This window comes from Somniosus microcephalus, chromosome 12, assembly GCF_052327205.1.
Source record: "Somniosus microcephalus isolate GS21.2 chromosome 12, FLI_Smic_1.0, whole genome shotgun sequence".
NCBI classification, from domain to species: Eukaryota; Metazoa; Chordata; class Chondrichthyes; order Squaliformes; family Somniosidae; genus Somniosus; species Somniosus microcephalus.
In genome coordinates, this window is record NC_140998.1 from 221,498,048 (window position 1) to 221,511,488 (window position 13,441).

The following is a 13,441-nucleotide window of genomic DNA, read 5'->3' on the forward strand; positions in this document are numbered from 1 at the left end:
CCCACTCTCCCCCTCACTCCCCGCACCCTTTAACATCCCACCCAGTCTAATCCCACTCTCCCGCTCACTCTCCACACCCGTTAACATCCCACCCAGCCTAATCCCACTCTCCCCCTCACTCTCCACACCCTTTAATATCCCACCCAGTCTAATCCCACTCTCCCCCTCACTCCCCACACCCTTTAATATCCCACCCAGTCTAATCCCACTCACCCCCTCACTCACTGCACCCTTTAATATCCCACCCAGTCTAATCCCACTCTCCCCCTCACTCCCCGCACCCTTTAATATCCCACCCAGTCTAATCCCACTCTCCCCCTCACTCCCCGCACCCTTTAATATCCCACCCAGTCTAATCCCACTCTCCCCCTCACTCCCCGCACCCTTTAATATCCCACCCAATCTAACCCCACTCTCCCCCTCACTCTTTAATATCCCACCCAGTCTAATCCCGCTCTCCCCCTCACTCCCCGTACCCTTTAATATCCCACCCAGTCTAATCCCACTCTCCCCCTCACTCCCCGTACCCTTTAATATCCCACCCAGTCTAATCCCACTCTCCCCGCACCCTTTAATATCCCACCCAGTCTAATGCCACTCTCCCCCTCACTCCCCGTACTCTTTAATATCCCACCCAGGCTAATCCCACTCTCCCCCTCACTCCCCACACCATTTAATATCCCACCCAGTCTAATCCCACTCTCCCGCTCACTCCCCACACCCTTTAATATCCCACCCAGTCTAATCCCACTCTCCCCCTCACTCCCCGCTCCCTTTAATATCCCACCCAGGCTAATCCCACTCTCCCCCTCACTCCCCGCACCCTTTAATATCCCACCCAGTCTAATCCCACTCTCCCCCTCACTCCCCGCACCCTTTAATATCCCACCCAGTCTAATCCCACTCTCCCGCTCACTCCCCGCACCCTTTAATATCCCACCCAGGCTAATCCCACTCTCCTCACTCCCCGTACCCTTTAATATCCCACCCAGTCTAATCCCACTCTCCCGCTCACTCCCCACACCCTTTAATATCCCACCCAGTCTAATCCCACTCTCTCTCTCACTCCCCGTACCCTTTCATTTCCCACCCAGGCTAATCCCACTCTCCCCCTCACTCCCCGCACCCTTTAATATCCCACCCAGTCTAATCCCACTCTCTCTCTCACTCCCCGTACCCTTTCATTTCCCACCCAGTCTAATCCCACTCTCCCGCTCACTCCCCACACCCTTTAATATCCCACCCAGTCTAATCCCACTCTCCCTCTCACTCCCCGTACCCTTTAATATCCCACCCAGGCTAATCCCACTCTCCCGCTCACTCCCCACACCCTTTAATATCCCACCCAGTCTAATCCCACTCTCCCGCTCACTCCCCGTACCCTTTAATATCCCACCCAGTCTAATCCCACTCTCCCGCTCACTCCCCGCACCCTTTAATACCCCACCCAGTCTAATCCCACTCTCCCCCTCACTCCCCGCACCCTTTAATATCCCACCCAGTCTAATCCCACTCTCCCCCTCACTCCCCACACCCTTTAATATCCCACCCAGGCTAATCCCACTCTCCCCCTCATTCCCTGCACCCTTTAATATCCCACCCAGTCTAATCCCACTCTCCCCCTCACTCCCCACACCCTTTAATATCCCACCCGGTCTAATCCCACTCTCCCCCGCACCCTTTAATATCCTACCCAGTCTAATCCCACTCTCCCGCTCACTCCCCACACCCTTTAATATCCCACCCAGTCTAATCCCACTCTCCCTCTCACTCCCCGTACCCTTTAATATCCCACCAGTCTAATCCCACTCTCCCCCTCACTCCCCGCACCCTTTAATATCCCACCCAGTCTAATCCCACTCTCCCCCTCACTCCCCGCACCCTTTAATATCCCACCCAGCCTAATCCCACTCTCCCCCTCACTCCCCACACCCTTTAACATCCCACCCAGCCTAATCCCACTCTCCCCCTCACTCCCCGCACCCTTTAATATCCCACCCAGTCTAATCCCACTCACCCCCTCACTCACTGCACCCTTTAATATCCCACCCAGTCTAATCCCACTCTCCCCGCACCCTTTAATATCCCACCCAGTCTAATTTGCTCTCTGTGTGATATATCTTGTACGGTATCTTTCCGTGCGATATCTCTCTCGTGCGATATCTCTCCGTGTGTATAAATAAACTTGGAGGCACATTGTTGTTGTAGTGCAATAATCTGATTTTATTTGATTTCAAGTGTACAGTATGATCCCACACCCACCTTCACTTTAGACTAACCGCTCAAGGCGATTCACTGGTAACCTTGAGAAACATTCATAGTCGGTGTAGAGAATTTGAATCAGCTACCACGAGGCGGACTTCATTGCTTCTTCAGAAATGCGATGACTCGAGACTTGATGATATTTCTTAAGTTAAACTGAAAATTGAAAAAAAGAGGTTGGCATTGAAATTGCAGTATTGATAGAGAAGGCTGAGGGGTGACCTGATAGAAGTCTTTAAGATTATGAAGGGGTTCGATAGGGTAGATGTAGAGAAGATGTTTCCACTTGTGGGGGAGACCAGAACTAGGGGCCATCAATATAAGAGAGTCACTGATAAATCCAATAGGGAATTCAGGAGAAACTTCTTTCCCCAGAGAGTGGTGAGAATGGGGAACTCGCTACCACAGGGAGTGGTCGAGGTGAAGAGCAGAGATACATTTAAGGGGAAGCTGGATAAACACACGAGGCAGAAAGGAATAGAAGGATATGGTGATGGGGTGAGATGAAGAGGGGTGGGAGGAGGCTGGTGTTGATGGGGTGAGATGAAGAGGGGTGGGAGGAGGCTGGTGTTGACGGGGTGAGATGAAGAGGGGTGGGAGGAGGCTGGTGTTGACGGGGTGAGATGAAGAGGGGTGAGAGGAGGCTGGTGTTGATGGGGTGAGGTGAAGAGGGGTGGGAGGAGGACGGTGTTGATGGGGTGAGGTGAAGAGGGGTGCGAGGAGGCTGGTGTTGATGGGGTGAGATGAAGAGGGGTGGGAGGAGGCTGGTGTTGATGGGGTGAGATGAAGAGGGGTGGGAGGAGGCTGGTGTTGATGGGGTGAGATGAAGAGGGGTGGGAGGAGGCTGGTGTTGATGGGGTGAGATGAAGAGGGGTGGGAGGAGGCTGGTGTTGATGGGGTGAGATGAAGAGGGGTGGGAGGAGGCTGGTGTTGATGGGGTGAGATGAAGAGGGGTGGGAGGAGGCTGGTGTTGACGGGGTGAGATGAAGAGGGGTGGGAGGAGGCTGGTGTTGACGGGGTGAGATGAAGAGGGGTGGGAGGACGCTGGTGTTGATGGGGTGAGATGAAGAGGGGTGGGAGGAGGCTGGTGTGGATCACAAACACCGGCACGGAGCAGTGGGGCCGAATGGCCTGTTTCTGGGCTGTAGACTCTGTCATGGCTCAGGTGATGAAGTGTAAATGACTGCCATTGATTGCACACAGTTACATCAATAAACACTTCAGGCGATATCTCTCTCCGCGCCATATCTCTGTGTGCGACTGCACCATCGAGCTCCCTGTATAAATAATCACCACCCAAAGGATCGAGGGCCTCCCAGGAAAGTGTGAGGCTAGGATATCAGTCACCAAACGTAGGTGGGAGAGAGAGCGAGACGGAGAGGGGGGAGAGAGGGAGGGGAGAGAGGCAAAGAGAGGGAGGGGAGAGAGAGGGAGAGACAGAGACAGAGAGTGGTGGGGGGAGAGAGGCAATGAAAGGGAGAAAGGGAGACAGACAGAGAGAGAGGAGAGAGGGAGAGACAGACTGGGAGGAGAGAGAGAGGGAGGGGAGAGAGAGGGAGGGGAGAGAGGGGAGAGAGGGGGAGGGGAGAGAGGGGGAGGGGAGAGAGGGGGAGGGGAGAGAGGGGGAGGGGAGAGAGGGGGAGGGGAGAGAGGGGGAGGGGAGAGAGGGGGAGGGGAGAGAGGGGGAGGGGAGAGAGGGGGAGGGGAGAGAGGGGGAGGGGAGAGAGGGGGAGGGAGAGAGGGGGAGGGGAGAGAGGGGGAGGGGCGAGAGGGGGGAGGGGAGAGAGGGGGAGAGGCGAGAGGCTGGAGGAGGAGTCGAGTCGCTGGCTGGTGCTCTTCTTTCTTTGCTCGCTTCTTGTCGCGCTGCGCGTCTCGTCTTTCGTCGCGTCTTGAGGAAGAGAGAGAGGCTCCTCGCGAGGCGTTTCTCTCAGTGTCTCTTTGTGTTCTCTCGCAGTTCTCCTCACGCTCTCTCTCTCCGCTCCCTCTCCCTCGGACAGAGAGACCGAGAGCAGAGAGAGAGAGAGAGAGAGAGAGAGAGAGACAGAGAGACACACACACACACACACAGAGGGAGAGAGAGAGAGGGGGGAGAGAGAGAGAGTGGAAGAGCGAGAGAGAACGCGAGAGAGAACGCGAGAGAGCGATAGGGGCTGAAAGGGGAGGGAGAGACAGAGGGAGAGTGGATCACTCCAGCTTGATGCTGGCAGCTATCCCGACGGGGGCCACTCACCAGCTCGAGAACTCGTTCGCCAGCCACGCCCTGAAGAATTTCTGGATGTCCGTAGTGACCTCGCCATTGGGCAGCTTCAGCTCGCCATCGGTGCTGCCATCGAAATTGCCGCAGGCGCCGCACAGCTTACTGCGGAAGGCGTTGTCCACGGACAGCGTGAGGTCCCCGAATCCAGCGAAGCGCACCCGGACCATGGAGGAGTGTTCCACAATCACTGCGCCCGCCTCAGCTCTGACCTTCACTTGGTCGGTGGCCATGAACGGGAGCTGGTCTTGTTTCAGCTGGCGTCCGTTCACCTGAGACAGGAGAAGGCGGCATTACAGACCCAAGATAATCTGTCACAGCCCCCCGTGCACATCATCCATCCATCCATCAGTCATCCCAGCAACCCATTCTCCAATCAATCGATCATTAATCCCACAGTTAGCCTGGAGTCCAGCATTAAGAACATAAGAAATAGGAGCAGGAGTCGGCCATTCAGCCCTCGAGCCTGCTCCGCCATTCAATAAGATCACGGCTGATCATCAGCCTCAACTCCACTTTCCCGCCCGATCCCCATATCCCTCGATTCCCCTCGAGTCCAAAAATCTATCGATCTCAGCCTTGAATATACTCAACAACTGAGCCTCCACAGCCCTCTGGGGCAGAGAATTCCAAAGATTCACCGCCCTCTGAGTGAAGACATTTCTCCGCATCTCAGTCCTCAATGGCCGAGCCCTTATCCTGAGACTGTGACCCCTGGTTCTAGACTCCCCAGCCAGGGGGAAACAGCCTCTCGGCATCTACCCTGTCAATCCCCCTCAGAATCTTACACGTTTCAATGAGATCACCTCTCATTCTTCTAAAGTCCAGAGAGTATCGGCCCAATCTACTCAATCTCTCCTCATAGGACAACCCTCTCATCCCAGGGATCAGTCTAGTGAACTTTCGTTGCACCGCCTCTAAGGCAACTATATTCGCACTGGGACCAGCTGTGGCGGGGAGGGGGTTGGGGGTTATGGTGTCAAGTGTGGTTCACTTGGGGGGTCACTCTCTATGTTCTCTGCTGGACGGAGCTATTTTGCCAACAGTGTGCCCGCTCGGTGTGACCGCTCAGCGTGACCGCTCAGCGGAGATGCGGGACACGGTGCAACGCGGATTCCCTTGGTTCTTACCCAGACGCTCTTCTTCTCTGTGACAGCGATGAAGGCGTCCTCAAAGTACAGGTATACGGCCGCCACGCCCAGCTTTTCGTGCCCGCCGCAGGCCCTGAAGTCCGCCAGCAACCGGAACCAGGCCTCCGAGCAATCGACGCAAGCCCAGGCCAGCTCGTACGTGCCCGGCGCCTGGACCAGGCCGGAGATGCCATCGAAGCCGGTCAGCCGCCGGCCCTCCCGGACCGAACAGCCGCTCTCCTTCACGTAGCAGCCGCGTACCCCGTTCCTCAGCTGGCAGAGCTCGCCGGACGCGCAGCCCACCTCCTCGCACAGCACCGCGCCCGTATCGTAGCACGTGCACTTCGCCTTGCAGTCCGATTTGATGACGGTCTCGCCCGCCTGCAAACCAAACACAACTCGACTGAGAACTGCAAACCAAACAGTGGAGAACACGCCTGTAACAGCACATCAAAGCCATTCGGCCCCACCGCTCCGTGCCGGTGTTTCTGCACCACACCAGCCTCCTCCCACCCCTCTTCATCTCACCCCATCAACACCAGCCTCCTCCCATCCCTCTTCATCTCACCCCATCAACACCAGCCTCCTCCCATCCCTCTTCATCTCACCCCATCAACACCAGCCTCCTCCCACCCCTCTTCATCTCACCCCATCAACACCAGCCTCCTCCCACCCCTCTTCATCTCACCCCGTCAACACCAGCCTCCTCCCACCCCTCTTCATCTCACCCCGTCAACACCAGCCTCCTCCCACCCCTCTTCATCTCACCCCATCAACACCAGCCTCCTCCCACCCCTCTTCATCTCACCCCATCACCACATCCTTCTATTCCTTTCTTCCTCGTGTGTTTATCCAGCTTCCCCTTAAATGTATCTCTGCTCTTCACCTCGACCACTCCCTGTGGTAGCGAGTTCCCCATTCTCACCACTCTCTGGGGAAAGAAGTTTCTCCTGAATTCCCGATTGGATTTATCAGTGACTCTCTTATATTGATGGCCCCTAGTTCTGGTCTCCCCCACAAGTGGAAACATCTTCTCTACGTCTACCCTATCGAACCCCTTCATAATCTTAAAGACCTCTATCAGGTCACCCCTCAGCCTTCTCTTTTCTAGAGAAATCTTTCCTGCTAGCTATAACCTCTCGGTTCTGATATCATCCTTGTAAATATTTTTTGTAGCTTCTCCAGTGCTTCTATATCCTTTCTATAATATGGAGACCAGAACTGTGCCCAGTGCTCCAAGTGTGGTCTAACCGAGGTATATGGAAACTAGAATTGTGCACAGTGCTCCAAGTGTGGTCTAACCAAGGTATATGGAGACCAGAACTGTGCACGGTGCTCCAAGTGTGGTCTAACCGAGGTATATGGAAACTAGAATTGTGCACAGTGCTCCAAGTGTGGCCTAACCAAGGTATATGGAGACCAGAACTGTGCACGGTGCTCCAAGTGTGGTCTAACCAAGGTATATGGAGACCAGAACTGTGCACAGTGCTCCAAGTGTGGTCTAACCAAGGTATATGGAGACCAGAACTGTGCACAGTGCTCCAAGTGTGGTCTAACCGAGGTATATGGAAACTAGAATTGTGCACAGTGCTCCAAGTGTGGCCTAACCAAGGTATATGGAGACCAGAACTGTGCACGGTGCTCCAAGTGTGGTCTAACCAAGGTATATGGAGACCAGAACTGTGCACAGTGCTCCAAGTGTGGTCTAACCAAGGTATATGGAAACCAGAACTGTGCACAGTGCTCCAAGTGTGGTCTAACCGAGGTATATGGAAACTAGAATTGTGCACAGTGCTCCAAGTGTGGCCTAACCAAGGTATATGGAGACCAGAACTGTGCACAGTGCTCCAAGTGTGGTCTAACCAAGGTATATGGAGGCTAGAACTGTGCACAGTGCTCCAAGTGTGGTCTAACCAAAGTATATGGAGACCAGAACTGTGCACAGTGCTCCAAGTGTGGTCTAACCAAGGTATATGGAGACTAGAACTGTGCACAGTGCTCCAAGTGTGGTCTAACCAAGGTATATGGAGACCAGAACTGTGCACGGTGCTCCAAGTGTGGTTTAACCAAGGTATATGGAGACCAGAACTGTGCACAGTGCTCTAAGTACAGATATATTTGTACATTATTTTACACAACTAACTTGTTTTCAAATCGCTCCATGGTCTCTCAACTCCCCATTTCTAACCTCTTCCAGCCCTACAACCCTCTGAGATAGAATCATAGAATCACACAGCACAGAACGTGTCCATTCGGCCCATCGTGCCTGTGCTGGCTCTTTGAACGAGCTCTCCAATTAGTCCCACTCCCCCCTGCTCTTTCCCCACAGCCCTGTGAATTTTTCCCCTTCAAGTAGTTATCCAATTCTCCCTCTACACTGTCCCATCAAACACTCCCAGGGCAGGTACAGCACGGGGTTAGATACAGAGTAAAGCTCCCTCTACGCTGTCCCATCAAACACTCCCAGGGCAGGTACAGCACGGGGTTAGATACAGAGTAAAGCTCCCTCTACACTGTCCCATCAAACACTCCCAGGGCAGGTACAGCACGGGGTTAGATACAGAGTAAAGCTCCCTCTACACTGTCCCCATCAAACACTCCCAGGGCAGGTACAGCACGGGGTTAGATACAGAGTAAAGCTCCCTCTACACTGTCCCATCAAACACTCCCAGGGCAGGTACAGCACGGGGTTAGATACAGAGTAAAGCTCCCTCTGCACTGTCCCATCAAACACTCCCGGGGCAGGTACAGCATGGGTTAGATACAGAGTAAAGCTTCCTCTACACTGTCCCATCAAACACTCCCAGGGCAGGTACAGCACGGGGTTAGATACAGAGTAAAGCTCCCTCTACACTGTCCCATCAAACACACCCAGGGCAGGTACAGCACGGGTTAGATACAGAATAAAGCTCCCTCTACACTGTCCCATCAAACACTACCAGGGCAGGTACAGCACGGGTTAGATACAGAGTAAAGCTCCCTCTACACTGTCCCATCAAACACTCCCAGGGCAGGTACAGCACGGGGTTAGATACAGAGTAAAGCTCCCTCTACGCTGTTGCACTGGTGCCCTGCAATCTGGGATTCTCAATGATGAAAAGTGAACATGGCTACCTGGAAGTATCTCTCCTGATAGATGCAGCCACAGGTTTCCATGGGAACGCACTTATCGCCACTGAAGACAAAACCATCATTGCACTGACAGCCCTCTGAACAGGTCCCATCGCAGGTGACTTGAGTGATGACTGCAGCACAGGTAGACTCGCAGGTATCCGCACAGAGCTCGTAGTGGCTGTTGGCCGGACAGGCGAGAGCTACCGAAGGGACGGAAAGAGAAGTGGATCGTTACAAAGCAGGAAGGGTAGACACGGGAAGGTCCTCGAAGATCAGCTCAGTCTTTTAAGACTCTGAAGGCAATTTGGGGGCAGATCATTCCCTGCCCTGCCAGGGTCGTAGCTCACAGCGACACCGGTTAAAAATACAGAAGGCTGGCAGTGAGAAGGGCGGTCAGCCGGTATGGAGTCCTGGAATAAGCTACCAGGGAACGGCAGTGGAGTGGACATTGTAAATTAGGTGCGTTTCTGGGGAGAGAAAGGATTGAAGGATATGGGGAGAAGGTGAGTAGGTAGGTTTAAGGGATATGGGAAGAATGTGGGATTAAGGGATATGGGAAGAAGATGGGTAGGTGGGGGATGAGGGATATGGGGAGAAGGTGGGGATGAGGGATGTGGGGAGAAGGTGGGATTGAGGGATGTGGGGAGAAGGTGGGATTGAGGGATGTGGGGAGAAGGTGGGATTGAGGGATACGGGGAGAAGGTGGGATTGAGGGATACGGGGAGAAGGTGGGATTGAGGGATACGGGGAGAAGGTGGGATTGAGGGATACGGGGAGAAGGTGGGATTGAGGGATACGGGGAGAAGGTGGGATTGAGGGATACGGGGAGAAGGTGGGATTGAGGGATACGGGGAGAAGCTGGGATTGAGGGATGTGGGGAGAAGCTGGGATTGAGGGATACGGGGAGAAGCTGGGATTGAGGGATACGGGGAGAAGCTGGGATTGAGGGATATGGGGAGAGGTGGGTAGTTGAGGGAGGTGGGTAGTTGAGGGAGAGGATGAGAAGGTTGATCAGATGAGGATCCAGCCAGTGTTGCCCACTGCTGACTGCCGTCCATTGCCTCCTGCTCCAGGTGTGTTGAGGACAAGGCTGGAATGAGCTGTGATGCCGATTCCCCACCTTGACTGAGAGGAGAGGAATTGCCAATACCGAGGCTGCCAATGGGCCCCTGGACTCCAGGGGCTTGAGGAGAGTGGCGGGACGGCAAGAGGCCGGGGGGGTGGGGGGGTGAGCTAAGAGTAATATGGGAACTACATCACGACGTACTTTGGCACTAGGATTTTTACCCCCCTCCCTCCGCCCCCAGCGATCTCATACTTACGGCAGAAGTCTTTGCCTCTCCAGGACTGGATCTGAACTCCGGCAGCCTGACAGGCAATGGCATAGGCTTGGAGGCTGTTACAGAGCACCTCGGCCTGTCCCTTTGCCTCGCACACGTCGTACAGGCAGTTGTCGAAGAACCGGTCGGGGCTGACCACCTTAAAGCAGGCAGCAAAAGCCCCCCCGGCTCTCTTGATGAAACCGCACATGTCAGCGCTGCTGTAGAAGGGCGTCTTGCCGGCGTCGCACTTGGGGCACTTGTCTCCGCAGCCGTCGCTGCACTGCGCCCCTTCGACCGACACCTTCCAGCTCGCGCCGAACTCCGTCACGTCGGTGGCCTTCTTCCCATCGGGGAGGGTGAACTCGTCAGTCTTCTGCCCGTTGTAGTTTCCGCACAGGCCTCCCAGTTTACCCTGGTAGCTGCTGGGGACGACAACTGCCACGTAATACACGGCATCGTACATCACCTGCAGCCCAAACTCTGCCCGCAGAACCACCTTGTTCCCTTCCTGCATCACCTTCGCTCTCCCACCGCTGAGTTGGAAGGGCAGGTTAAACAGTTCTCCGTCGACCTAGGGGAAATGAAAGGGATCAGATTAACAGAAACCACAAGCGAGTTGTGGTGATCTGGAATGCGGGTGGAAGCAGTTCTGGTCACCACACTTTAGGGAGGATGTGAAGGCCCTTTTGAGAGGGTGCAGAGGAGATTTACCCGAATGGTTCCGGGGATGGGGGATCTTAGCTACAAGGACAGGTTGGAGAAGCTGGATTTGTTTTCATCGGAGCAAAGGAGGTTGAGGGTTGATTTGATAGAAACGTAGAAGATAGGAGCAGGAGTCGGCCATTCGGCCCCTCGAGCCTGCTCCGCCATTCAATGAGATCATGGCTGATCATCCAAATTCAGTACCTGGTCCCTGCCTTCTCCCCATACCCCTTGATCCCTTTAGCCTTAATCACAGAAATCCCACAGTGCAGATAGAGGCCATTTCAGCCCATCGAGCCTGCACCGACACATATCCCACCCGATCCCCGTAACCCCACGTATTTAATCCCCCTAACACTAAGGGTCAATTTATCATAGCCAATCAACCTAATCCGCACATCTTTGGACTGTGGGAGGAAACCGGAGCACCCGGAGGAAACCCACGCAAACACGGGGAGAATGTGCAAACTCCACACAGACAGTCACCCGAGGCCAGATTCGAACCCGGGTCCCTGGCGCTGTGAGGCAACAGTGCTAACCACTATGCCACCATTAAGAAATATATCTAACTCCTTCTTGAATATATTTAATGAATTGGCTTCAACTGCCCTGTGTGGCAGAGAATTCTACAGGTTCACCACTCTCTGGGTGAAGAAATTCCTCCTCATCTCTGTCCTAAATGGCTTACCCCTTATCCTTAGACTGTGACCCCTGGTTCTGGACTCCCCGACCATCGGGAACATCCTTCCTGCATCTAGTCTGTCCAGTCCTGTTAGAATTTTATAAGTTTCAATGAGATCCCCTCTCATTCTTCTAAACTCCAGCGAGTATAAGCCCAATCGACCCAACCTCTCCTCATACGTCATTCCTGCCATCCCAGGTATCAGTCTGGTGAATCTTCGCTGCACTCGCTCCATGGCAAGAACATCCTTCCTCAGGTGTACAAGATTATGACGGGTTTGGATAGGCTAGACGGGGAAAGGCTGTTCCCACTAGTTGATGGTACAAGGACTAGGGGACACAGATTTAATGTTTTGGGCAAGAGATACAGGGGGGGATGTGAGGAAAAACTTTTTTAAGCAGCGAGTGGTGAGGACCTGGAACTCGCTGCTGACGGAAGTGGTGGAAGCGGAGACACTCGATGTTTTCAAGGGGAGACTGGATAGACACTTGAGGGAAATAAGCTCGCAGGGCTACGGGGATAGAGCGGGGGAGTGGGCCTGACTGGATTACTCTGCAGAGAGCCGGCACCGACTCGGTGGGCCGAATGGCCTCCTTCTGTGCTGTGTGATTCCATAAGTCTCAGAACTCATTTCTTATTGTGAATTCCAGCAATGAAGCAGGATGGTGTGCGCACTCGCTATGTGGGAGATGGGTGGTCACTGGCCAGCACGGCTCCGTCAGATGAGCAGGTCCTCATCTCCTCTTCCACCGAGCTCGGAATTCCAGGTCGACATCCAGCGGGATACTCGCGTCCGGTGGGTGTGGATGACCCTCCCACTGTCATCGTACGGGTTATGCGTGCCCTTAAAACCTCACGCTCCCCCCCCGCCCCCCACCCCTTGTGTAGGACTGACCACCCCCAGCCGCACCACCCCTCACTCGGCTGGGAGAGAGGTGGTCACAGCTATGGGAAGTGCGTGAAGATACAACAGCAACTCACTTTTATCCAGCGCCTTTAACATAGTAAAACGTTCCAAGGTGCTTCACAGGAGCGTAAATCAGACAAATATTTGACACCGAGCCACATAAGGAGATATTAAGACAGGCGACCAAAAGCTGGGTCAAAGAGGTCAGTTTTAAGGAGCGTCTTAAAGGAGGAGAGAGAGGCGGAGAGGTTTAGGGGGGGAATTCCAGAGCTCGGGGGCCCAGGGGGCTGAAGGCACGGCCGCCAATGGTGGAGCGATGGAAATCGGGGGATGTTCAAGAGGCTGGATTTGGAGGAGCGCAGAGATCTGGGTGGGTTGTAGGGGCTGGAGGAGGTTACAGAGATAGGGAGGGTTGTAGGGGCTGGAGGAGGTTACAGAGATAGGGAGGGTTGTAGGGGTGGAGGAGGTTACAGAGATAGGGAGGGTTGTAGGGCTGGAGGAGGTTACAGAGATAGGGAGGTTGTAGGGGCTGGAGGAGGTTACAGAGATAGGGAGGGTTGTAGGGGCTGGAGGAGGTTACAGAGATAGGGAGGGTTGTAGGGGCTGGAGGAGGTTACAGAGATAGGGAGGGTTGTCGGGGTGGAGGAGGTTACAGAGATAGGGAGGTTGTAGGGGCTGGAGGAGGTTACAGAGATAGGGAGGGTTGTAGGGGCTGGAGGTGGTTACAGAAATAGGGAGGGGTGTAGGGGCTGGAGGAGGTTACAGAGATAGGGAGGGTTGTAGGGGCTGGAGGAGGTTACAGAGATAGGGAGGGTTGTAGGGGGCTGGAGGAGGTTACAGAGATAGGGAGGGTTGTAGGGGCTGGAGGAGGTTACAGAGATAGGAGGTTTGTAGGAGCTGGAGGAGGTTCCAGAGATAGGGAGGGTTGTAGGGGGCTGGAGGTGATTACAGAAATGGGGGGGTTGTTGGGGCTGGAGGAGGTTACAGAGATAGGGAGGGTTGTAGGGGCTGGAGGAGGTTACAGAGATAGGGAGAGTTGTAGGGGGCTGGAGGAAGTTCCAGAGATCT

At 54.5% G+C, this 13,441-nt stretch overlaps 1 protein-coding gene across 1 annotated transcript in view; it reads right to left on the bottom strand.

Annotated features, from left to right (window-relative positions):
* Positions 1-2,196: 2,196 nt before the first annotated feature.
* The window catches only part of fcgbp (Fc gamma binding protein), a 79,817-nt gene continuing 68,572 nt past the window's right edge, over positions 2,197-13,441 (bottom strand). Inside the window, exons 18-22 of the mRNA XM_086002481.1 lie at positions 10,083-10,653; positions 8,761-8,960; positions 5,647-6,027; positions 4,493-4,788; positions 2,197-2,418 (exon numbers count right to left, since the gene is read on the bottom strand). Of these exons, the coding sequence (XP_085858607.1) occupies positions 2,409-2,418; positions 4,493-4,788; positions 5,647-6,027; positions 8,761-8,960; positions 10,083-10,653 (1,458 nt within the window). The 3' untranslated portion in view covers positions 2,197-2,408. The remainder of the gene's footprint in view (positions 2,419-4,492; positions 4,789-5,646; positions 6,028-8,760; positions 8,961-10,082; positions 10,654-13,441) is intronic.